Consider the following 24,731-nt stretch of genomic DNA (forward strand, 5'->3'; position numbering starts at 1 on the left):
TTTCGCCCGGACCCCTTGACAAATTTTACAATTTTACACAATCATAATGTATCACGTTCGCAAAATTGTAGGTCCTGCTTTCTAACGATGCGGGTTCGCACTGATAAGAGACGCACGCGTGCTCAATATCCTCTCATTCTCGCTCTCTATCGTGCCAACGGAATGGTTATAGCTTTGAGACGAGCCTTTCGTAAAAGTATACTTCAAACAGCAAAAAATTGTCACCGAGTTTCGGAAACGGATTCCCCGGCCGCGTACCCCTTTTTCGTAACGATTGCGAACAATTTCCATCTTATCATTCTTGGCAATCATTTATAATGTATGCACAATTTGTTTCAAGGATTCGTCCTAGAACAGGTAAATAGAATTATTACTGCTAAATGACACTTGCGTGCTGGCATGAAATCATATACATACATTTCGGTCATTAGCTATCGAACATTCAGTATGCCAGTTTGCGCAGATTGTCTCGCAGATTAAAATGTTTAAATTCAGTCGACTCTTAAAATTTAAAAGCGGCTTAGTTAAACGATGTAGCCGTGAACATGTAACGCGTATCCAAGAATATGGCGCATTAGATATGCATTTTTATAAAATGCTTAGAAATTATATATGTATTATATATGTATATATGTGTAGCAATTACAGAGAGATAAAAATATTCCGTAATAATATCGTAATATCAATTTTTGTGCACATTTAAACGTTCTAAAATTAGAATAGCATTTCGCAGTGGTAAAATACATTTTGATTACGATAATAACGCGATAATAGCGCAAAATTTCATCATTTTTGTGTAAATCTGATTTATGTAAATTTTTATGAAGTGCGACGGCCTCTCTTAAGTGTATCAATAATCGAAAATCAATCTAAATTCTCATGCTCGACTTTTCATCAAAAGTAATTACTCATGCAAGGCATTTTTCGACAAGGGAAAAAAAACTGAGAATACATAAAAATACACTGTTAATTATACAGAAGCATGACGTCGTTAACGATATGTAAATAAAATAATGTATGATATCTGCTAAAACACAATTTCGGCATACGAAATTTGATTGCTGGATTAAAATTACTAATTACAATAAAAAAGTAACCAGTCATTAATCGATTTTCGCTCTTTAAATTTAAAGCTCTTGCATCTAAATCTCACATATAACACTCGCATATCCCAGATTTATTATTTCGACATTCGTGCTTCGGACCTAAATAAAAAAATCAGGGCAGGAGAAAACGATCGATACAAATATATATAGATATATTATAATATAATAGAGTTATTTGATGAAACATTTAAAGCCTTACAATAAAATATACAGTATGATGTATGTCATCGTATTTTGTGTATGGGCGTGTGTCGTATTTTCGTATCGGATTAAGTGTATCTTTTACGTGTTTAAAAGATGTCTCAAAATATGCAGTCACATTTATCATGTTTTTTGCATTTTTCACACTTTTTTTGTCTTTTTCTTTTCGGATCGATACATTTTCTTGATGAGTAAGATATTATTATGTACTTTTGGACCGAGAGATTCGATACGGCAGTAATTCTTGGCTCTTTCGTGCGCTTCTCTGACAATTCGAGATTCGCGCGCGATATCAACACATATCTTTCCTCTCGTCCACGCGTCTTTTTCTTCTCGCATAATGATTTGTATAATATAGATATCGGTATACAGAGCTAGTATCAAATCCTAACGAAATCGGCTACACCAAAATTGTTCCAACGTTCCGGAGAGATATGCACACTTTGTTCTGCATCGGTCAGGTTCTCCACTGAGCCGCATTCCATCGAGAGGACACGCCCTCGAATGTTTTTTTTTTCTTTTATCTCACTTTCTCTCGAGAGACTTGCGAGGATCCTCTTAATCTTTCATTCGTATTATGAAAATCTTCTCGCTCAACAGATCGCCGTTAATAACGCGTTCTTCACTATTTTTTGCGTACGTAGAACGGCCAACAATATATCACGACCGTCGCAAAAATATTACTCGAAGGTTCGAAAGTTGAAGAAAGACCGCAATGCGGATTTAACATAATTTATTGGATTGCAGTCACGCGTTCAGCGTCTTAAGCGACACAACTATGTATTTACGCGCGTGATAATAGAAAATGAGGCCTTGCGTATTTTTTTTTAAACTGTCGTTCCTTCTCGTAAGAAAAGCGATATATTTTACGATGCTAATTCATTAAATTACTCTTCATGTACATGTTGATGCAACGTCATTAAATATGTTTATAAAATTTCATTTAAACAATAAAGTTATTTCGAGCTTTTAAAGTACATCATCGGTTCGCACATTTGAATAAAAACGATGAGATATCGTATTATACAAGCATATACGCTCGATTTTTTGTTAAAACTGATTTGAAAGTCACAAGAAGAAATAAAAGTACGCCAACATTCGTTAAAATAATTCTCAAAGCACTTATGTGCCGAATAATATCTCTATTAGGCTTATAGTTTCAAGCCGTAATTAATCAGTCTAATTACATACATTTTTGCTTAATTTATGTCATATAATCAATTCTCTTATATTCAAATTAGATATCAAATCTCCGATTATCCACCATTTCTAGCATATAATAAACATCAACGCGAGTCAATTTATATTTAATTTTGCATTATATTTCGAATTTCCAAAATTTAATCGGAATATTTTGAAAGCTCGTTGATGTATCGTTGCAAGGATTAATGCACGTGATTTGAAAAAAAAGAGATAATTTCGATTTAGAAAAATACCGATTATAATAAGCTGTTAGATAGTTACATTTAAATATTTCAATTTTTTCTACTTTTCAATTTTTACATAGGAAAATCTACATAGGAGAAAAGTCTATAACTAATTTTACATAAGAACTACATGAAGTATGAAAATGTACGAAAAAAGAGCATCTAAATCTCAGCTAAATGCCCCGTATATGTAGTGTACTAAATATTACTCTTGACTTTCATCGCTATCGTTAAAATTTAAAAGGATATTACATCATGACAAAAGGGTCATGATGAATAATAAAGTAGTGTAAAAACATCTTTGTAATACGTAAAATTTATATACGACAGTAATGCAGCTCTGCATTTTTAGCTTTTCTTTACGGAAATGCGACATTAGCGCAATGTGTTATTTTATCCCATTATAAATTACAAATAGAGGTAATATTATATTAGTATAAGAGAGAATGTGTTAGTATATACCGTAGTAGCAGCGATAGTATCCGATACAGATAAATAGAACCAAGTAGATAACTGTTGGACAACACACAGTTATTAAACTGCTGTTATATCATGTTTATGAGCTCGATCGTTTAATAAGTACGGAAAGGCTAGTTACATCCATTTCCTAAAATAATAGAGGTAATAGAAAAAAGAATCAAGCTGTCTAATGACTACGTGGTATCCAACAATCGTTTACTTAACTCCTCGCAAAATTAACCATTTGGTCGATGTGAAAAAATAAACATAACTTTCTTATATTCTGTAAACTACTGTGGACCGCATCAAGATTGTTATTTCTATTTGGTTGCTTCTTTCATTCTTATGTAATATGCTGGTTGATTCTCCTTCACTCATAATTCGCATGAATTCTTGATCTCGGCGCAAATGTAGGGGAGGACATTTACGTGCAGATGATATGCGTTAAAAACGGTGGCTTTTGGACATAAAAGAGTAATGTGTAAAAGTAAGAGTAACTTAATAAGCAATCGATTACTTATTAAATCGAATTTTTCGTATTCCAGATAATTGTTTGGAGATTAATATTTGTCCATTATATTAAGTTGTATGATATAATTGGTTATGGATCATCTGCATGTAAACTTCGCGCGATATCGCTCGTGTATTATTTAAAACGAACTTAATTTTTCATTCTTTCGGGCAATAGTACTTTTGGAAAATTCTTGACGTTTACGGATATCAATTTCATCAATTTCATCTTAGTTTTCGCTAATTCAGCTAGATTCCTTTTCTTTGGAATCTGAAACAGAAAATACGAACGAATCTTTAGATTTTTACTGAGTTTAATTTATAATATTTATGGAATCATATACGAAAAAAATAATATGTCTAATGTGATTGTGTTTCCAAAAATTCATTACATCTTATTTTCTTACCGCTATCAGATTTGTCTTCTGAGGTACCGTTTGTTAATTCGGGCTCTTTCTTCTTCTCCCCCTCTTCTGACTCTACGCTAGACGCCTTCTTCTCCTCCTGATTCGCGGCCTTCTTGTCTTTTGCTTTGCCTTTAGCCGGCGTAGCTGGTTTGGGCTTCGGCTCCAGACTCGGATCCAGCACGATCTTACCGATGTTCTTGCGATCGTGCATTTTTTGCATAGCCTCGGGTACATCCTCCAGCGCCCATGTTGAGTCCACCACTGGTTTGATCTTGCCCTCGCTCCACAGTGTATACACTTGATTCACCGCCCGTCGAACGAACGCATGACTGCCGTGTTGATACATTAAGTGGCGTAGATTCAATCCGGACAATGTCTTGTTCTCATCAAACAGCTTTATAGGCGACACTTTATCGACTTGCCACCACTAAACGACAAACAATAAAAGAATACATAAAGATAACGGAAATATAATATTAAAGAGACATGACGAAGAAAAAAACTTTAGAGAATTAAACATTTCAAAAAAACTGAAAATTTACAAAATATTACAACAGAATGTTAAAGAATACATACATATTTTATTTAATATGACTTTTTTTTTTTTTTTTTAAATAAATTGTATCGTTATACTTAAAAAAATCGAATTAATCTGTAATGTCGAATTACGTACTGATCGCGCTGCGGAAAAGAAGCTCTTAGTTTCCCCGGTGACGACATTGCTGGATCCATAAAGGATGTACTTGCCCATCGGTTTCAAGAGGGCGTAACCCTTGTTACATTCTTCGCCGCATAGACAGTCTAAGACAATATCTACGCCTTCCGGAGAGATTCTAAACAATCAGAAATCCGTATAGCGATTGATTATACTATACGCTGATTATGTCTTAAAATTTCTTGAAAAATATTATAAAAGCGATAAAAAGAGGCCACGTAAATGTATCACGCGCGATATCGTGTACGTACTTTCTGACTTCGTTGCTATAGTCTGTGCCGCGTTCCAAAAGGTAGTCGATAGTTCCGGCGTTTTTAAGAGCTTCGTGTTTGGATTTGCTACAGACGCCGAAGATGGTTACATCCTTCACGGTTTTCGCAAGCTGAACCACCGCTTGACCCTAAATCGAATAAAAATAATATCCCTCATTGATGCAATCGGATGCAAAATTTAAGATAAAAAAATCATGAGACATTCGAAGCAGTATTAAAGAAATAGCGCACATGTTTCTGCTCGTCTTTGACATTTCGCTAAAAAGTATGCTAAAAGGCATATCCTAATCCCTGCTATCTTTCTTCTTCTGTCTCCCTTTCGCAATGCAAGCTACTTTTTGTTGAGAAAATACAGTTACGCATGCTGGGCTCATGTTGAGCGCGTTCACTCGTGTAGAAGTATAACTTGAGAAAGGATGAGACGGGATTAAGAGAGGAGAAAAAAGAGACAGAGCCGCGTGCACACAGCCGCCCGAGATTTTCAACAGAAGCGGCATACATTATTTCCGAGAATCGCGCGCTCGTTGCTTTTCATTCCTCTCCGCCCCTTGTCGAGAATTCGATACTCGGCGACCGATGCCGAGCGTTCTGGACTCGAAGAAGAGTATAAATGAGAAAAAAAAAGAGAGAGGCAGAAGAAGAGGGAGAGAGATATATAAAGACAGAGGATCCAGGATCCTTAAGTAACCGCAACAAATTATGTATGTACGCATCGCAAGAGAGATACGCATGTGAAAATTATGCAAGAAACATATATCAAATTTTTCAATATAATTTTATCATATTTATTAATTTATTAATAATTGAATATATGTATATATTATATTTATTAATTAAAAAATTTATTATATTATGATATATATAGAAGCTTTAATGATGATGCTTCACGGATATTCTTTTTTTTCTCGTGCATGATTTAATTAATATTAACTGATCCGCACATGCGATTTGAAGAACAATGTATCGCCCACTGTTCCTCGTTCATCCTTCCCTTGACAATAAGGATAAGGATGACGTATATAGTGTGGGATTTATAATTCATACTCCTCGACAACAATGGGTTCCGCACAGCCCAGAGAAATGCGACCGCGCGAAAACGCGGACACTTTTACGCGTGATTCTACGCGCATTAGTCCGGGAAAACTAGTCACGTAGAGCAGAAAAGCTCTCCGTTAAAAAGAGAGCACTCGACTCGTGAAAAATACCGCTTTCTGATCACGTCGAGAGAACTTTCCTTCTTCTCGTGAATCTTTCAAAAGGATCGCATCATATCTCTTTCTCTCTGTCGCCTTTTCGGTTTTCTTTACGAAGAAGATACGATATACTCGGAAAAGCTTTCAGATATATCTGGTGGAGATGCATGTATCAATTTTACCGTGCAAAATACACGATCAAAAATATTATATGCATTTGTTAAGAATGGTTGTCAATTGTTACTCGATATTATCTAGTAGTATGAATAGTGTGTTAAGATTTCTAACAGCCACTTTAATTCTCGTCTAACTGATTCTTTATATCTTTTACAGCTAGCATTAGAGAGATAAAGAAACAGTTAAATCGCGTCGACCATTAATTTTTTTATAATAATATTGCAAAATTATAGCCGGCTTTTATTATGAGCGACATATGAAGCCCCGTCTTTTTACGTATTTATACTGCGTTTCTTTTATTTTGCCTTTCTCTATTTTAAGTACCGACAGTGCAATAAAGTACAACTAAAAAAGCGAAGTTAAGACCCGTCGCAGCAAAAATTTGGCTCTAAATTTGAAATATAGAATACTATCTTCATCGCATTATCCAATATAAAGTCACAGAAAAAATTAATGTTGCAAGGAAATTAAGATATCGAAGAGAATAAAAAAAAAAAATTAATGTCTATCGATAATATAATTAACTCGACAAAATGCTCGCCCTAGCTCGTTCAACAACAAAGAAAGAACACAATGACATAAGAAATATATCTCTCCTTAAGTACATCTCGTATTTGGATTTTAAATAGTTTCTTTCTTTCATAGCATAATAACATTTCACACACATGGCAAGAGAATTTCTTCTTTGACATTCTTGAGACATTCAAAACAGAGTCAGGAGATCGTTACGGAAGTCGTCTTTAATTAAGTTCTTCAAGTTCTTCCGTAATACCATAGCAGGGCATCCATCGATCGAGTTGTTGCCGGTCATACACGTGGCACACGATACCGATACGGTGTGAAAATAGCTTAAAATCGCGCCACGTGGTGGTGACGTGCCGGTGATGGTGATGGCGATGGTGATGGTGGTGGTGGTGGTATGGTCTCAGACGGGCGCGGTCCATGACGATGGTCGATGAGAGAGCGAAAGGTTGCCTGGCAACCCTCACACCCCCGTACAATCTGCGCCCCGCATTCCCCCGTAGATTTCACCTTCCGTCTCAACCGTCCGGGAAAGGGGACGCAAAGCGGCTAGCGGGGGAACGGCGGAAGGAGGGGAGGGGGGTGGTTCGCTGCCAGCCGTAGTTGGTTTCGGGTGTAACCTGTTGAGCCGTATTGATCCCGACGGTTCTTCTTTTTCTTCTTCTCCTGCTTCTCCGCGTTCGCCGTCGAGAGAGAAACCACCCCGCATGGCCAAAGAACCCGGAAATATCCCCTTAGTGCTTTAACCTTCTGGATTCCCTCCGCCACCGCCCCTCGGCTCGCACGGACAGCCATCCAACGGTCCAACTACCATCGCTTATATGAAATTTCAACATTCGCACCCCGCGAAGTATTTAATGTCTTCAAGCTTGGGTCTTGTAGGATTTAAATTGGTCTCCAGAGTGAGTAAATAAAGCTTGGCAAATTTCACTTCGATAACTCAAAGGAGGGAGAAATCGAGAGAGAGGAAAAAGGATTTATAATATTTTATGCATAGAATTTTATTTAGATCTTTAATGAAAATTTACGGTAAACTTGTTCGATATCTGACCGTCGTAAGAATTAAAAAGACTCCGTTATATTCCCGTTCGTAAAATGTAGCGTAACGGATTTAAAGAAGAATGTCATAAGTGCCGCGTCTTTCGCATATAAACGTTTTCCATAAAACGGTTCTAGCAATAATGTTAACGTCGTTTGCTCTCGACGATTTAGATGCCATGACCGTAATACCGCTACTTATTAGATTTGTAGTGTGTTCCAAGTAACGTAAACACGCTTCGAAGATGTCGGCTATTCGCGTTTACGAGCAAAATGTCTATGCGCGAGACATTAACTCGTTTATGCACACATGGTATGTATTGCGGTAAAGCTGTCCAAACTCGCGAAAACGTCTCTTCGCAGATTCGCGTTATTGTTGGTTAAACACTTTTGTATGTTAAAGGCATAATTTTACCGTTTACATACTGTTTGCATAACTGTTACTTTAACGATAAATCACTGTATAATTCAACATTATTATCGTGCCGAGCATTGTGCCATAAAACTTAATACAATCACGCGCACAATATACAATATTATGCATATGTATATATAAGCAAATAGATATTAAAAATGTCGAGTTAATAATAGATCGATCTGGTATAAGGAACAGCTGTTAATGTCGGATAAATAAATATTGTTGAAATGCTCGATTCACTTTTACGGTTGGTTGAACGTAAAGTATAAGTACGATATCTTTAAACGATTAGAATCTTTATGATAATGATTATAGAGAATTTTAAAGAGGAAATATGATTAAAAAATGCTATGCATCGTACACGATTGTGCGGATTACGACTTTATCTTTAATACTGCAACGTATCGAGGCAATTTATAATAAAGGAGAAGAGAAGGAAAAGAAGAATTAAAAAAAAAAAAAAAAGATACCGCATCGCGTATGTGCGTATAATCGAACGTAATAATTACGATACGTCCATAAGCATATCGAATCCTTCATGATTAAGGATATACGATTGAGCAGAGAGTGTAATTAAAAAATACAATTCATCATCTCCTCCGTATCTTTCCGAAGAGCGATTCTTTGTTCTCTCCCTTTCCTCATTCCTTTCCTCTTTTCCTTTTTATCGATGATAGAAATACAAGTGTAAAAGAAAAATTCGTCGTCTTACCACACCGCCGCCGGCGCTGTGAAGCAGAAAGCTCTTGCCGGGCGTGAGATGGGCCAGCTCGAAGAGCAGAATATAAGCTACGGTGTAGTTCATGGTGATGGCGGCCGCATCAAGATAACTCATTCCGGGTGGTAGCGCGAAAACGGACGTTGCCGGCACAGTGACCAGCTCCGCCCACGCTTTGTGATCGGGAAGGGCGACCACTCTATCACCCACCTGTAAAAAAAAAAAAAAAACCATTATTTTCTCAACAATGTCAAAATAGCATTTTATACTGTGTATCATAAATTTAATTTTCGATTTAACGCAAGCATTTAAAGCGCATTTCTAGGATCGAAATTAAGAGGGGACGAAATGCCTTGTCCTTTTTTGTAAAGACATAAAGTCTTTATGCCTTGTCCTTTTTGTAAAGATATAAAATCTTTATAAAAAAAAAAAACAAGCCATAAGAGAGACTATAGACATAATAATATATAAGTTTAAATTAATAAAATACTTTTACTTAATTAATAAAATACGTTTTAATATATAAAGTTTAAATTGATGAAATACTTTTATTATTTTTTTTTTACACGATATGTAATATATTTTCAGGATTATTCTATATATATATATAACTCTTACGACCCTCACATGGATTATTGAATAAAAAAGGTTCAGCGATTTTACATTTCGTCTTCCTCTTCGTAAAGACAGTGAGCCGTTTTATTGAATTAGGTCTCTCGCTAACACATCCCGTTTTAGTAAGCAGAAGCAGGAGCAAACTGCTGTTACTTCCGATCCGTATGCTCGAAGGAAACACTCTCTTCCTCCTCTCTTCCCCTTTCTGGCAAAGCAAGGCAGCCAGTTTTACACATGCCGGTCGGATATCTGACCCTAAGCGCCTGGAGAGCTCGTTTCTCTGCCTACCTCCTTCTGACCTCGAAAAGACTTTTGCAAGACACGAAAATAGACCACCCTAAGTGTACAAGCTATTCCATACGACGACCCCCCATAGTCGACCGTAAAGAAATTCCGCGGATCTACGTCAGGAGGCTCGACTCGCCAACAACATGTTAAATATGATAAGATTCTTATATCGTATATAGCCTCGTAGTATTTTATCAAGAAACATGGACACTCGTGCGCGTTTTTCTGACGTAAAGACGCTCAATAACGGAAATCATCGCGGCGAGAAAAAAGTAGCTTCTCGTTTTATTTATGGCACTATTTCGGCCATAAGAACGCGTTTCAAGAGCTTTCAGAACGTTAAGCCTAATGTAACGTCAAAGCTGAAAATTGATATAGGATCACTATTTTAACGCAAGGCTCCGTCATCTAACTGAATTGGATTAATGCGTTACTAAATAGATAGCGTTCACTAGATCGAGCTTCTAGTCTTCCATTAAGCCCATAGAGGAAATTTTACTTAATCAAATCGAAGGAAGCTTGAGTCTTATATAATTCAGTTATGTATATTTCCATCTACACGTTTCTTACGCAAGTGAATCTATTTCCGTCACGTACATCTCACACAATTATCGATAATATTCGCGACATTATTTGCATTAATCTTCTTTAGATTTCAACAAAAAGAGAATAGAGGAAGAGTAACACTGCACCGTTTCATTCGATACATTTGATAATAAAATTTCTAATACATGTAGAACTTAGAGGCACAAACTTGTTTACGATTTAAGTTTGCTGGTAATCAGATTCGTTAAAAGTTTCCTGTTTATACTCACTTTGAAGTTGTCGACTCCCTCGCCAACTTGCTCGATGTCACCCGCGCACTCCGAACCCATGATGAACGGAGTTTTTGGAGGTGAATCAATCGCTCCTTGTCTAGCCATCAAATCTTGGAAGTTTAGTCCGCTACAAGAGACAAAAGAAACTCTATTAAATTACAATTAATATACGCAAATAAAAATATCGATGAAAAATTTCATTCTAAGCCATAAAATGTAAGACAGTAGAATTGAAACATCAAAAATTAATGCAATCAAGAGACGTATTGTTAATTTCTTCTGAACTTTAACGTCTATTCTTGTTATTCATTTTATTATTAACAACAATAATGGCCATTATCAATCGTCATTGGCGCATAACACAAAGAGAGGATGATGTTTTTAGTAATTTAATGTATTCTCTGAAAATTATTATCTTCCGATCTCACTGCCGTAGTCGAGAATTTCGTTCCAATCTCAATGTCACGGAACGGACAGGCGTGCTCGTTTTCAGCGAAACATGTAGCCTCGCCTCATAATTAAAAAAAAAAAAAAAAAAAAAAAAAAAAAAAAAAAAAAAAAAAATCTCGAGAGTCTGAATTTTATAAAATCCTACGGTTTACGTGTGTACATCATACGCGTGACATACATGCATCTAAAACGTCGGGAGAAATGGGATGAAGAGGGTTGAAATAAAATCATTTCATATATAACAACGAGTTCGACCGCGGCTCGCATATAAATACACGTAGCGTAGTTACCTTCACCGGTCCCTATGACAGGAGGGTACGAAGAGGCGAAGGCGCCGCGACGCCTAGACGTCGATGCCTGGCGTCGCACGCAATGTACGACGGTACCTTCACAGCAATATTACTCATCGCATCGTGGAAATATGTATTTACTATCGGCATCTTCGATGAAACATTCGTGCGGAAATAATGGACGAATTTTGTCAAAACGATGATTTGCGTATCGATGCACTGTTACATTCTCTTATATATTTATATTCGCGGAAAATTTATGACATATAATATAAATTTACCATATTTGATAATATAGTAAGAAAGATAAAAATTATTAATATATAGTTTCAGAATAAGTAAAATAATTTTAATAAATATATAGTTCGTACATTCTTTATATAATATCGAATTTATTAAATTCTTGGTAAATTTTTAATAAATATTTTTAACAATTTTTTTTTAGCAAATAATTTAATATTTTTATTGTAAATATTTTTAAAAAATTTAATAATAGAATGCATATATACAATAGTAAAAAGGAAGAATTTGAAAGCAGTTTTAAAAGTAAAATTATTTGTTTCATTGAATATTGTATTTATTCCGAGTAAATTCGCCGTTGTTACAACGTATTCGCAGCTTTCGATTCGTATAATTTAGCCCGATTGTGAACCCGATTGAAATGAATATTTTATTTTCCACGGATTGCCAACATGCATCAGAATCCGTTGCACTTCGGCGCTTAGTCGCAAGATATGTCGTAAATTGTTATCAACTCTCGCGATACACCACGTAATTTCCTGGAGCACCGAGCACCATACGATGAATCATCATGGACTCGATGAAATTTTACCCAAGGTCGAATGTATCACAAATGCCCACGCAATCCCTTATCGTATCGCGATGATTATTTTATTATATTTCACTGAACGCTATTTTTCCTCTCTTCGTTATACACATACGCATTGCATCTAAATAATTATGAAACAAAAGGAATATATAAACAATGGGAAGCCAGTAATATTGTATTTCTAATAGTAAGGAAACGTGACTCATTTAGTAACACGTGAAGACGAATAGTTTCAGCTTTTCAATTTACTACATAGAGATGCGCTACAGCTGTTGCGTGTATAAGATATAGCTCGTGTTTTACCGATAACCGTAACGAAGGAAATTGCGGTCGAGAACGATATACCGCAAAAAACAGAACTTCGTCGAACGATTTACGTAACGACGACTAGACGTATCGATCGCTTCTTACTCTTTCCGAACAATCGAATTTTAGGGAACACTCACGAAATAAAAATATAAGACTGAATTCTTCGATATAGTCGAATTGTATAATAGTATCCTCGATATTATCAAAGAATAATAATTATGACGCGTGTAAAAATCACATCGTGAACACGATAACGAGTTTATAAAAATTGACTGCGGTACGCATATTCATAACATGTCATAGATCGAAACACCCATGCGTTTTTCCATGCATTCGATAAATGTCGAACGAGACTTTAACGCGTGAAAATCCGCGAACGTGTGCGCACCGAGGGACGTATTGAATCCCAATGTACAACGAGTGGAGAAATACAATGATTCTATTCCACGGTTTATTGACAGGTATAAGCGAACACCAATCGCGCGAAACGTCGGGATTAAGCCGATTCTATTAAATTCTGTCTGTCGATGCGAAATATTCCTGCCTGTCGCAACGGACTTATCCGTATATTTGCGCTTGCGGTTGCAGAGCGGTGTCGGAAAAATCCACCGAGCTAAAATTAGCGATCTTATTAAATGGCCGTAAAAACCTCGCGGCTCGCACACTGAGAGAAGAATTGCCGCACAATTAATATACCGAATGTCTTTGCGTACAAAAACGTAGCGAGATACAAATGTTAGACGTATACTCCTCCTCCTTCTCCTCCCCCCCCCACCCCCTTCGCGTTTATCCCTCTGCGTTTTAACATATGGCTTGAGTCCTTATAATGTACTGTCTGCGGTAACCGCAATGTAACGCGCAAGTTGCAACAGTTCGTAATTATGTTATATTACGGCTGTGTAATTATTAAGAAACAAAGGAGATCGAAGAAAAAAAAAATTGTATGAGAAGAATGAAGTAGTATTTTTTGACGAAATAACGATCTGTCGCGCGTATTTTTTACAGGCAATATATATTTTTTTGTCTCCCGGAATATCGACATGTTACATAAGAAGCGCTTTTAAGCGCTCGCTACGACCGTGTCATACTATCAATCGTATTAATTCGTTAAGCACGAACGCGACAGTTAAACGTAACGAACGTAGCTGAGAACGAAAACATATTCCGTCCTACAAAGATAAAGCAGCATCGACAACGAGCTCCGATACGGCATAATGAAATTCTGGTCGCGAAAACCGTTTCGCATTGTCGCCGCGGTTACTGCGTAGATAACGCGTATTACGTGATTTAGAGGCGATCGCGTCACGCGAGACGCTTTCATTCACCTTGTAAGACACCACATTACCGTCCATTACTTTCACAATTTGTCGTACTTAGGGTCGTTTCCGCCCCTTCCTCTCGCCGGAGCCCAGAGAGCTATACAAATGGCGATCGTGCGGAGAGAAAAACGGTCCGTTCCGGTCAGCAGCAGAATTTCTGCGTATCATTAACCGTTTCAACGTATCCAGTATGTGTAATATATAACTACGCGTTAGATAATAAGCGCGAGTAATAAACAATGATTGGAAAAAGTAATTAATTATTTATATTTATATTTATTATATTTATATTTTATATTTATTAAAGTAAAATGAGAAAAATAAATAACATGACGCAACTTAAAAAATCAATCAGGATTTGCCAGTCTAGTTTTACGATATTGTTCAAGATTTGTCCGATGATAAGCGAATCTTTATTTGTGTTATCGAGGCATACGTCGAGGCAGGTTTCACGAATCAGGCTAATTTTAGAGGAAAGAAACTGAAAAGGTTTTGTCAAGTGATGCGGGCCCTCTGTTCCTTACCAGTGAGTTTTACCTGAAGATTTCGTCATGGGAATCAGAATAACCGCGTTCGACGATTCGCTCTTGTTGAAGAGCCTGAAAAGGCGCGCGGGTACAAGGACAAGGGAAAGGTTCAGAAAGTTACGAAGCGAACAAGTTCCGAAGACTCTTGCAATCGCTTAATTCCTTCAAATTGCGTCGAATTAAGGGGAATAATTTTCTCCATTCTTGGCAAGAGGCAATTGAACGGACGGACTCGACGGACTCGACGACGACGCGACATGCAACGCACCCCAGGGTCGCATAAAGCTACAGCACAAAACGGGACGTAGAGACACGAACGGTATACAGGGTGTCCCCGAGAAGAAGAAATTCGAGTCAACAAAGAGCTGAATTTCGCATACAAAAATATATTAAAGCGTTAAATCTTTGCAATTTTAATAGCCGATATGTCAATTATTTTAAAATTCTACACTCGTACATATATATATATATATATATATATATATATGCAGGGTTGGAACGTTACTCTATAAAAGTAACGCGTTACCGTTATCGTTATTTTTTGTAAAAATTAACTCGTTACCCTTACTTGGAAAGTAACGATTCGTTACTTTTTCGTTATGTTTTTGTTTTCCGTAATGCTAAAATAAGCTATTAGATTATAAAATTATTTAATAATCAATATTAAATGTAATAATCTATATTACAATTAAAAACTCTAAATTAGTCTCTATATAGCAAGCGTTTTTTATATTAAACTTATTTAATGATTCTAATTTTTTAAGTTAATATCTTTACTCTTTAATACACTTACCTTTACAGGAATTTAAATTGTAATTTACAAATTTGAATTTTGTCGAAAATTTTTATCAAACATTGTTTTTAAATATTGATATTATTAAGAGTGTATTCCAATATTCACTATCAGTACTGGCAGTGACTATCAGAATGCAGCCTATGATAGAAGACTACGAAATATTTTTCAAAAAATACATCTATTGAATAGATATAAGATAATAAAGAACGAAAAAATAACGATAAGAGTAACGGCTAATTCGTTACCGTTACAAGTAGAAAAAAGTAACGATCGTTACCGAAAAAAAGTAACTGTAACGGTAACGATGTTACAAGTAACGCGTTACTTCCCAACCCTGCATATATATCTTTAGGAAAGGAAAGTACTGTTGGTCGAAAACACTCTGTATGCAGGCGTTTAAGGTAGGAGAACTAGACGTCGCCCTTTAACCGCACGTTTCCACCATTACCTTGCTCGCGAACGTGTATGTTATGGCGTGGATATACATGTCAATCGATCGTCGGGGAAGACATCGAGGCGCCTACGAAGCTATAATATAACTGTACGGTAAAATCAAATGCACGAATCTCGCGTGACTTCGATCGGAGCGACATTCGTTCGAGCGAAAGTGCACAACGTACACAATGATTTGTGCCGTATGCATTACGCCGATATCAGCAATGTCGCCTTATCTCGATACGTTGCGTAAAATTTCCAAGTCGCATTTCGTTCCCTTCTCCCATATCAAAAAACAGTTTCGTACAGATGCGTATATTTTTCTACCTAACGCGATCCCTAAATACTCGATTTAGAAGGGAGGCATATATTGACAACTTAACACGTATAAAATTATACCAGATAATGATAGAATAGTATACAAATAATGACGGAATATTACGCTCGGTTGTCTGGTGATCTTCTTCGCAAAGGATGCACATAACATTAATATATCTCCTACGTTTCATTATTTAAGATAAGTCGAGGATTCTCTGACTTCGTTAATTTAATTTTTCAACGTGGGAGAAACGAAGGATGAACAATAACGAGAAATCGTAACTAATCATCATGGTAAGAATAAGAGAGACGAACAAATATAATCTTTCTTCGAGCATATAATTGCGCGTTGTAACGTATAGTCCGCAATAGTCCGTGGGTGTGTAAAATGAACGCTGATCGAGATATCGGCCGAATTAATCATACGAAGATTATACTCAACATATTTATCGTGCTACATCATCGAGCAAATAAATTCGATCCTGAAACTGTCGAAAACAACAAGAAAAAAAAGAGAAGGAAACAGAGAAGAGGAAGAATCGAAGTTAATCGAATGGGAGATTCGTTCTCGGTGAAATGGCGCGTCGCATAATTGCGACGATCGTTTTTGTAAAAAAAAAAAAAAAAAAAAGAGACGTCGAAGGTTAAATTCGCGGACTTGAGGGAATAAAAAAAAAGAAATATGTGAACGCACTTAAGAATATATGTGTCATATGTCAAAACATGAAAATTTCATAGACTGTTCTACTATTTCTTCTGAGTATCTGTGCAAAACCTGACCAAAATTCTCTTAACGATTTGTAAATTATTTAAGTTTAAAGTTAGTATTGATTCTTATGGAAAATCGCGTATTGTTCGCTTATTGACAAATATAATAAGAAAAAAAAAAAAAAAAAAAATACCCACGGAATAAAAATTTTTCACACATATTAAGAAAATTCTAATAAATATTTGTGCAAAACTTAATTTAGATTTATTTACTCGTTTAAAAGTTATTTATTAAAAATTGTAGAAAAATCTCTCTCTCTCTCTCTCTCTCTCTCTCTTCTTGTAAATTACTCTTTTTTTTTTTTTGCTTTTGCAGTTGATTCCAGGGGGTATTCACAATCAAAAGTTTTTGTCATAAATTAGGAAAAATATTAATTACAATTATTTCCTTTTACATTAAAAATCATATTATTTTGTGATACTTTTTATAATCCGGATTTATTTATTTGATTTTTCAAACAGTATAAATATAAGAAATATATATTTTTATTTTATTTTGACAGTTCTTTTGCTATTAATGTACAGCCAAAACATTCTTAAATGAAAAGTACACTTGGCAATAATTATTCTGCCGTACGATAGATGAGCGCTCAGACGGCGACGGAGTTATCAATTGTTTTCAGACGAGGTCCGTGGGGATACCGATATAGAAGCTCTTTGTTACTTTTTATCGTCTCCCCGATGAGAGGCTGCTGCACTTTTACAACAACTTCGATCTACTATATAGGCGTGCGTGTAAGTCGCACCGAGTGCGACGGATTATACGCTGTAGACGGTGACTCGCGCGAAACGGATCGCAATCAGGCAAATGTAACGGTGAGAAAAGTACATCAGCTGTGTGCGGACTGACGTTAATAAAGGAGAGGTCAAAGCACGGATTAGTTACGCGTTGTAAGGATACAAGTATGATATCCGCTACAAAAAAAAAGGAGATTTAATCCTTTATTCAAGTACATTTACAACACGTAGCATTTACTTTGTGCACCGACTTCAGACTTCTTAATGTTATGCTAAATATTCAAGATAAAGATTACAGCTTATTTTAATATAAGGATATCTGCAAAACATGTTGTTAATAATTATAAAATAAATTAGATTAAAAACGGCTGACAGCTGAGTTTCTTGCCGTACGCGGTCAATACATAAGCGAGATAACTAGATACATAAAAACAGAATCGAATGGTAAGACAACAGCTGCGGATCCAAACGCGTACCGTCGTATTGTTTTTATGAGTCACTCGCGTGACACGGACACATTGATGTACGCGTCGCTTCTATTGCGAGCTTTAAAATATTTCACAGTGTAAATAATTCTCATATCGATCTGATACCGTGAATATACATTCACGTGAATTTTTGTATCTCGTAATTTTATCATAGATAATTTCTTCTTCTTTAGCCTTGTTCGATTGATGAAATCTTCGCTACTTCAATCGATTTGTAAGAGAATGAGAACGCGGATATAAATAAAATTAGACCACGAATATGAATAATCGTCTTTGTGTGAAAATGTCAAATCCGATCTGTCATGGTGATGCTCGTATAAATGTCAGCTGACGCATCGCATTGATTGCGCTTATTGACTGAAAAGGAACAGAAAATACTTGGCGTAATCTAGACGATAACCCGAGACGACGATTAGCCGGCTGCCTTCTCCGTTTACCATGCTAGCGATATACGCATATGAATCATACGCGATGAAAAATTTTGTCACGGGCAAACTGCGGTGGCGGTCGCGCGCTTCTGCATATTTTAAGACTCGCGCAATCGAATATCCCGCTGCGCAGCGAGATCTTGCGAACTCTCTGGCTAATATGCGATTTTTTTGTTGTTTATTTGTGAAATTGCACGCGTCGTTGCAAATATGCAAGCGGAACGATCACCGGATAAACATGTTTCGCAATAGTAACGAGAGAAACCTGCATGCCGCAAATAGAAACGCAAACATCGAGCGGATCATCTACACACGGTATCTTCTCAATTGACATAAGCGCAGCGCAAATATTATCGCGAATAGCTTGATAATAAAGAGACAAATTTGCTCTGGCAATATTTCAACGTTTTACTCGCGTTTCTCGCGATGGTAATTATAAATAAAAATTGATTAACCATATTACAAAATTGCATTGAGATAAAATAGGATAATAATTATATATACAGGGTAGCCCACCGGAACCGAAACAGGCGTGTTTTTTGGCATTTAACCTCGTTTATTCGAAAACATTCAACGATTTGAAATTTTTTCTTTTTGTTTTCTTTTTTCATACTAGAAATAAATTTCTTATCAACAAAAACGGCATCACAACGGCATATTGATATTATTAAAGTAAGATGAGGTCACCTAAAGAGTAAAATTTATGCAACTTAACCGGCTTCCTTAGATTTACGATAACATGTCGTCAACGAATGCCGTCAAATCACTCGACAAATGCTCCAGAATGTGCAACAATGTTTTGAACATAATCTTTATTATTTTAAGAAAGCTGGCGATGGCGCTGACACGTAAGTTGCTAGTTTAATAAGTTTCTCTGTTTCTTTGAAGCGCATTTACTTGCAAATAATGATCGGAATTCGAAAATTAAAACATTATTCATCAGACTTTCAAATAATATGTCTTTAGACACTTTTTACCATTTAAAATTTTAGATTTTTATTTATGTGAAATTAATCCCCTTTTGGGTTTCAAATTAGGTGAACGGAAATAGCCAATTAATATGTCCCCCTTGCAAATAAAGTTGACCTGTCCGAGCGTTTTTCGAACAAATGAAGTTAAAATGCCAAAAAACACACGCGTGTTTCGTTTTCGGTGGGCCACCCTGTATACATGACGAGCACGTGAAATTTATTTCCAAATTTCTGACAAAACATTTTTTTTCCGTCTGTATAATAATAATGTATAGAAAAAAATAATAATTTAGCATGATTCACCCGACGATACGAACGCACCGATAGATCTATGGGATGTTCGTATTGATCGAACCACACCCGTATTTCCTACACCCTCTATCCAACGCCTCCCTTCCTCCCTTCCGTCCCTCGCACACACGCGGTTGTCAACGTAAATGCGTGCGCATAGAAATCGATGTAATCGTTTTTAGTCGAAAAGCTCCAAGTCACGCATCGATTTATCCTTAATTTAATTGTGGACAAGATTGTCTGGCCAATAAACTTGAGGAAGAATAACAGAGCGAAGAGAGATATAACATTATTATTGGGGTTAATTCAAAGATTTCTTGCACGTCACCGCTACGATTGAATCTAAGATTGTCAATAATACTTGTAAAAGCGCATCCATTTTAAAATTAGGCTTGACATTGACAATTGCAACAGACATTTATGCACTTTACAATTTTCCACGCGAATAATACATTATCTAACATATTATCGAAATCGAATTTAAATCATGCAAGAGATCAATTATTTGAGATGGAATCGAATATCCAGCATACAGTAAAGTAAGAGCTCTTGAAAATTCACAATAATCTAAAGGAAATTAAGTAAGAACTTGAGAATTCAACAGTCCGTGAATCTGAAAAACCAAGGACTCAAATATTAATTCGATAACTATTAATGTCTAATTATAAGTTTCACGATTTGAAAATCCCATCCAAACAATTAGAAATTTAGATCCAAATTTTTTTTTTTCGCACGAACGCATAAGAGAAAAAAATCGTGAAAGATCTTTTTCTTTTACTAGTATAAAACACGCTTATATGTATAATATACGAAGATTAAATTTGCACATGCTATGCGTGCGTAGAAGGTGCATGAATGATCGGGGGCGATATTACGCCGTATAAAGATGTACGTACGTAAAAATTCCTGGCATATATATATATTCAGAATTTATGTGGATGAAAGCTCGCGCTCGCGTTTTCGTGCAAGCGTGCTTAAATGAAAGGCAACATTGTATCTGTCCCGTCGAGTTTATCATGCTAATGAGGTCTTAATATCGCGTTATGGGAAACTTTGAACGGATACCATTCAGCGAACGCGCGATATCTCACGATGACTATGTTTCTCTCTCTCGTTTTTTTTTCTCCTCTCACTTTCTCTCGTATTTTAAGGCGTTTTCAAGACTCGTCTTTCATCGCGCGCGCGCTTTTTTTTCTATCGCTTCGAATTTCTCTCAGGGAGACGGCCTAGAAAGAAGGGTACTCACAGAATATAAACAAAAAAATCACGGAATGTATATGTGTGTGTGAATCATGAATGATACTATACATATATATTTTATATATGATCTCGCTTCTCTCTTTCCTGAAAAAAAAAATCGATCGATGAAACGCGAATACATTAATGCGTGTTCTTCTGGACGTATTAAAGTTTAAGTTTTTGGACAAACCGAACAAAGCGGGACAAAGTCTCCTTCATCTCTTTTGTCAAAGATAACTATTATATATATAGAATAAGGTTTATCGCACATTTGGATTATAGTGTCTCTCCGTCAGCACGAACGGAAGAATAGTTTTATTCAAGAGTAATTGCCCGTTTCCTTCGACTGTTCATTCTACACGAGTAATCAAGAGAGAGAGAGGTATATGTTGAATATAAAATTATTCGCGAGTACAATCGTATCAACAAAAATTCAATGTAGAGAAAGAAAAATTCTTTTAAAAAGCCGAATTTTTTACATAAAGTCTTTTCTGCAGAAATTTAAAAAAATCTCGATTTTAAAAATTTTTATCATTAATTATTTAAAAAAAAAAAAAAAAAATCAGAGACGACAAACTAATTTCACATATTTTATTGCGGTTGAATCTTCGAGAAATTTTGTTTAATTAATCTTCGATGAGTAATATTTATTATCAGATCTAATATATAAATTCTTTTTAATTAACAACAAAATTAAAATGATAAAGCAAGTATTTCATGCACAGTTCAGAAAGATAAGTATATTTAAAATGAAGCATTAATTTAATTTAAATTAATTCAAATGTGTTCCGGTAGCGCTTTTAATATTACTTCCACTTTCGGACGCGACATCTTAAATTCGACGTTTCCTGCGACGAATAACCCTTTCGCTACAAAGGGCATGTATATACGCCCAAATGGAGATCACGCTCACATGTAAAGCGCGTGTGAATGCACGCTCGACTAAAATGGAGAATGCCTCGGGTCTACAATGGCAAAAGGCGATTTGGCAAGGGAGCAATTGCGTTTCGATAAACATTATTCTTCACGTAATTGTAAAGATAAAAGTGCATTTAAACATACGTATCTTAAACTTGTTCAGTCTCTATCATGAAAGTTTATATTTTTTGAAATACGCGATTAGTGAAAAGAGTAAATTTATCTTATTGAAAAGAGACGATCGTGTGTATATTTTTTTTTATCTCTATAAGAGAAAAGATCTTTAATTTTTCGAAGGATAATTGACGAAAAATGAGTTAACGAGCTGCTTGTATAGCGGCATACTATCGAAACGACAACCGAGAACGGCACTTTATTTAGCCCGTCTATATCGTCTATCTCATCGAGCGCCGACGACGGGGGTGCGCGTAGCTTAACGAACGTGTCTGCAGCGAGGCAGACAAATTTATTCGTCGTGCCGGCATTGGCAGCGTGATATCTTTCTATGGGGGCTATTTTCTCATCAATCCCAATAGCTTTTATAAAACGTGACTCACGCGCGAAAAGGTCCGCGCAGCCTTTGGCAAATCCGACATTCGCCATCGTCATCGCGACCGTTTCTGGCTGTTCGAGATAAAGCCAGCTCTCTTGATATGATTCGCGACGCACATTATTGCAATGAGAGTCGATATTTCTTTCTTTATAATTGAAAAATCAAATTGACGTCTCGCCTTCGTATATGTATATGTAATGAATAGCCAGAAGGGGACGTGTATTGTGATTTACGAATGGACGCCAACATCTACGTTTTGGAAATTGATCGATTAATTATCGATTGAACTATCGCACGTGAAGCGAATTGATATTTAAGGACGATGTGCATTGCAAATTTTATGAAAATGTAACACGGCCACCCTTTGACTATTAACAAATATTTGGTCGCTTTGATCACGCTTTGCACTTTGTGCGATTGAAATGAGTGCGAAAGTGCTTCGTAGCGTTATTAAGTGATATTTTAACATAAAAAGATTGTAACAAAATAATATTTAATGTTAACGTAAAGATTTATAATGTATAATTTTGATTAGACATCGTAGACAAGCTCGTAGATCTATTTTCCTTAATTCCACTCGTTTAGACGTTTGGGATTATAATTATCTAGTCACTGCGCTATTATGTACGACCCGCATGTAGTCACAAAGAATCCGTATTTAACGCGGTGGGAAAGCGAAGAAATATAAGTCAAACATTCCGGAGAATTTACGTTGATAGCGCTCGACAAAAGAACGAAAGTTATCTCATTCTTTCGATGTTGATCCTTTCGACACTTATATCTCGACGACATAATACGATAGAAAATTTGATAGAGAAGAAAATTCCGACCGTGCCGCACCCTGTCCATGACAAAGAACTCCAACAAAATTTTATAAATTTGTCACTCCTTTAGTTCCAAATATGATTCTCGATTCTTCATTTTATTCGTTGGAAATGAAAATTTGGCGTGCGTATGTATTTGTGTAGAAAATAAATATAATTATAAATTTTATATATATATATAATTATAGGGCACGTAACATTATAAAATTTCAGAAATTCTCTTTCTCTTTTCACATTAAAATATATGATAAAATACCAAACTTAATTAGCTGAATTAGAAAGTTCCTTCAAGAATTAGAAATGAAAACCAATATAGATAATAGCATAGGTACGTGTGTGTGTGTGTGTGTGTGTGTGTGTGTGTGTGTGTGTGTGTGAGCTCGGCCACAGGCCGATTAGCCAAGCGAATATTAATGAATTCGAGGCGTTCCAGTAAGTTAATCGGAGAAAATATGGCTCCTACATTGTTCCATTTAATGACTCGGTATAATAAGTAACGGAGAGAATATACGCACATCGATGCGCTTTAACCGGTAAAACGACAAGCGTGGCTTTGACTCACCAGGCTTTGACTCGTATCAGGACCTCTCCCTCGCCGAGGGTGGGCTCCGGTTTTCTCAGGGCCTTGACACTTTTCAGGCCGCCGAAACCGTTGAGCACGATCGCCCGCATGTCCTTCGGCTCCGGAGTAGGCTTCTCCTCGCCATTCTCCTTCGGTTTCTCGCCTTCACCGTTCTCCTCGACCTTCTTCTCATCTTCCTTGCACTCCTTCGCCGGCTCCTCCTTGTCCGGCTTGGCAGCCGGCAGTGACGCCGTCGTTTCCTGCGGCGGCTTCTCGCCCTCGGCGCTCGGGCTCGTCTCGTTCTTGTCCTCTGCCATCTTTATGCTTTACTCTTCTCAGACACCCTGAAAACTCTCAAGCTCACGCGACGTCCTTTAACGCGAGACTGAGGCTACTTTGACGGCGGCCGTGACGGGGATACCTCAAGAAAGGGGAGCGTGCGTCCGCGATCGCGAAGCGACAAACGGAGGAAACGAATAGAAGGAGAAAGATAGAGAAAAAGAGAGAGTGAGAGAGAGAGAGAGAGAGAGAGAAAGGAGGGAGAGAAAGTGCCCGTTTGTGTGAGTAATCCGTCGACTTTGGCACGGTATGTCGTTTATATTATCCGGCACGTATGAACTCCACGGAAGCCGACGTTGTTCTGTGCCACTGTGCGAAATCCGCTCCGCTCCGACACTACGCCGGCCGGTAACGCGCGCGTTATTATTGTTGCTTAGCAACCGCGCGCCTTGCAGGCTGACCAATCGCGCGCCGTCTTCGTCGTTTGCCACGTTCAGTCGAGTCGCGCTGGGATG

At 36.8% G+C, this 24,731-nt stretch overlaps 1 protein-coding gene across 1 annotated transcript; it reads right to left on the reverse strand.

The window, feature by feature from the left end:
* Positions 1-1,631: 1,631 nt before the first annotated feature.
* Positions 1,632-24,620, reverse strand: LOC138940236 (synaptic vesicle membrane protein VAT-1 homolog-like). The gene is made up of 7 exons (XM_070308903.1): positions 23,938-24,620; positions 10,882-11,011; positions 9,158-9,373; positions 5,077-5,225; positions 4,784-4,943; positions 4,111-4,537; positions 1,632-3,974 (listed from the first exon to the last, which is right to left on the reverse strand). Exons 1-7 carry the CDS (start codon positions 24,252-24,254, stop codon positions 3,949-3,951), a joined length of 1,425 nt encoding a protein of 474 aa, XP_070165004.1. The 5' UTR covers positions 24,255-24,620; the 3' UTR covers positions 1,632-3,948.
* Between the last annotated feature and the right edge of the window lie 111 nt (positions 24,621-24,731).

This window comes from Polyergus mexicanus, unplaced genomic scaffold (assembly GCF_030449975.1).
Source record: "Polyergus mexicanus isolate NDT 795.1 unplaced genomic scaffold, iyPolMexi1.0 SCAF_2, whole genome shotgun sequence".
Taxonomy (NCBI): domain Eukaryota; kingdom Metazoa; phylum Arthropoda; class Insecta; order Hymenoptera; family Formicidae; genus Polyergus; species Polyergus mexicanus.

Bases quoted from the DNA above. Each gene is read 5' to 3' on its own strand.
- LOC138940236 (XM_070308903.1), bottom strand. From the start codon at position 24,254: ATGGCAGAGGACAAGAACGAGACGAGCCCGAGCGCCGAGGGCGAGAAG. The intron at 9,374-10,881 runs GTGAGTATAAAC...TTTTTTTTACAG, and splicing joins AGGGAGTCGACAACTTCAAA to GTGGGTGATAGAGTGGTCGC. The intron at 4,538-4,783 runs GTACGTAATTCG...TTTGTCGTTTAG, and splicing joins TCTTTTCCGCAGCGCGATCA to TGGTGGCAAGTCGATAAAGT.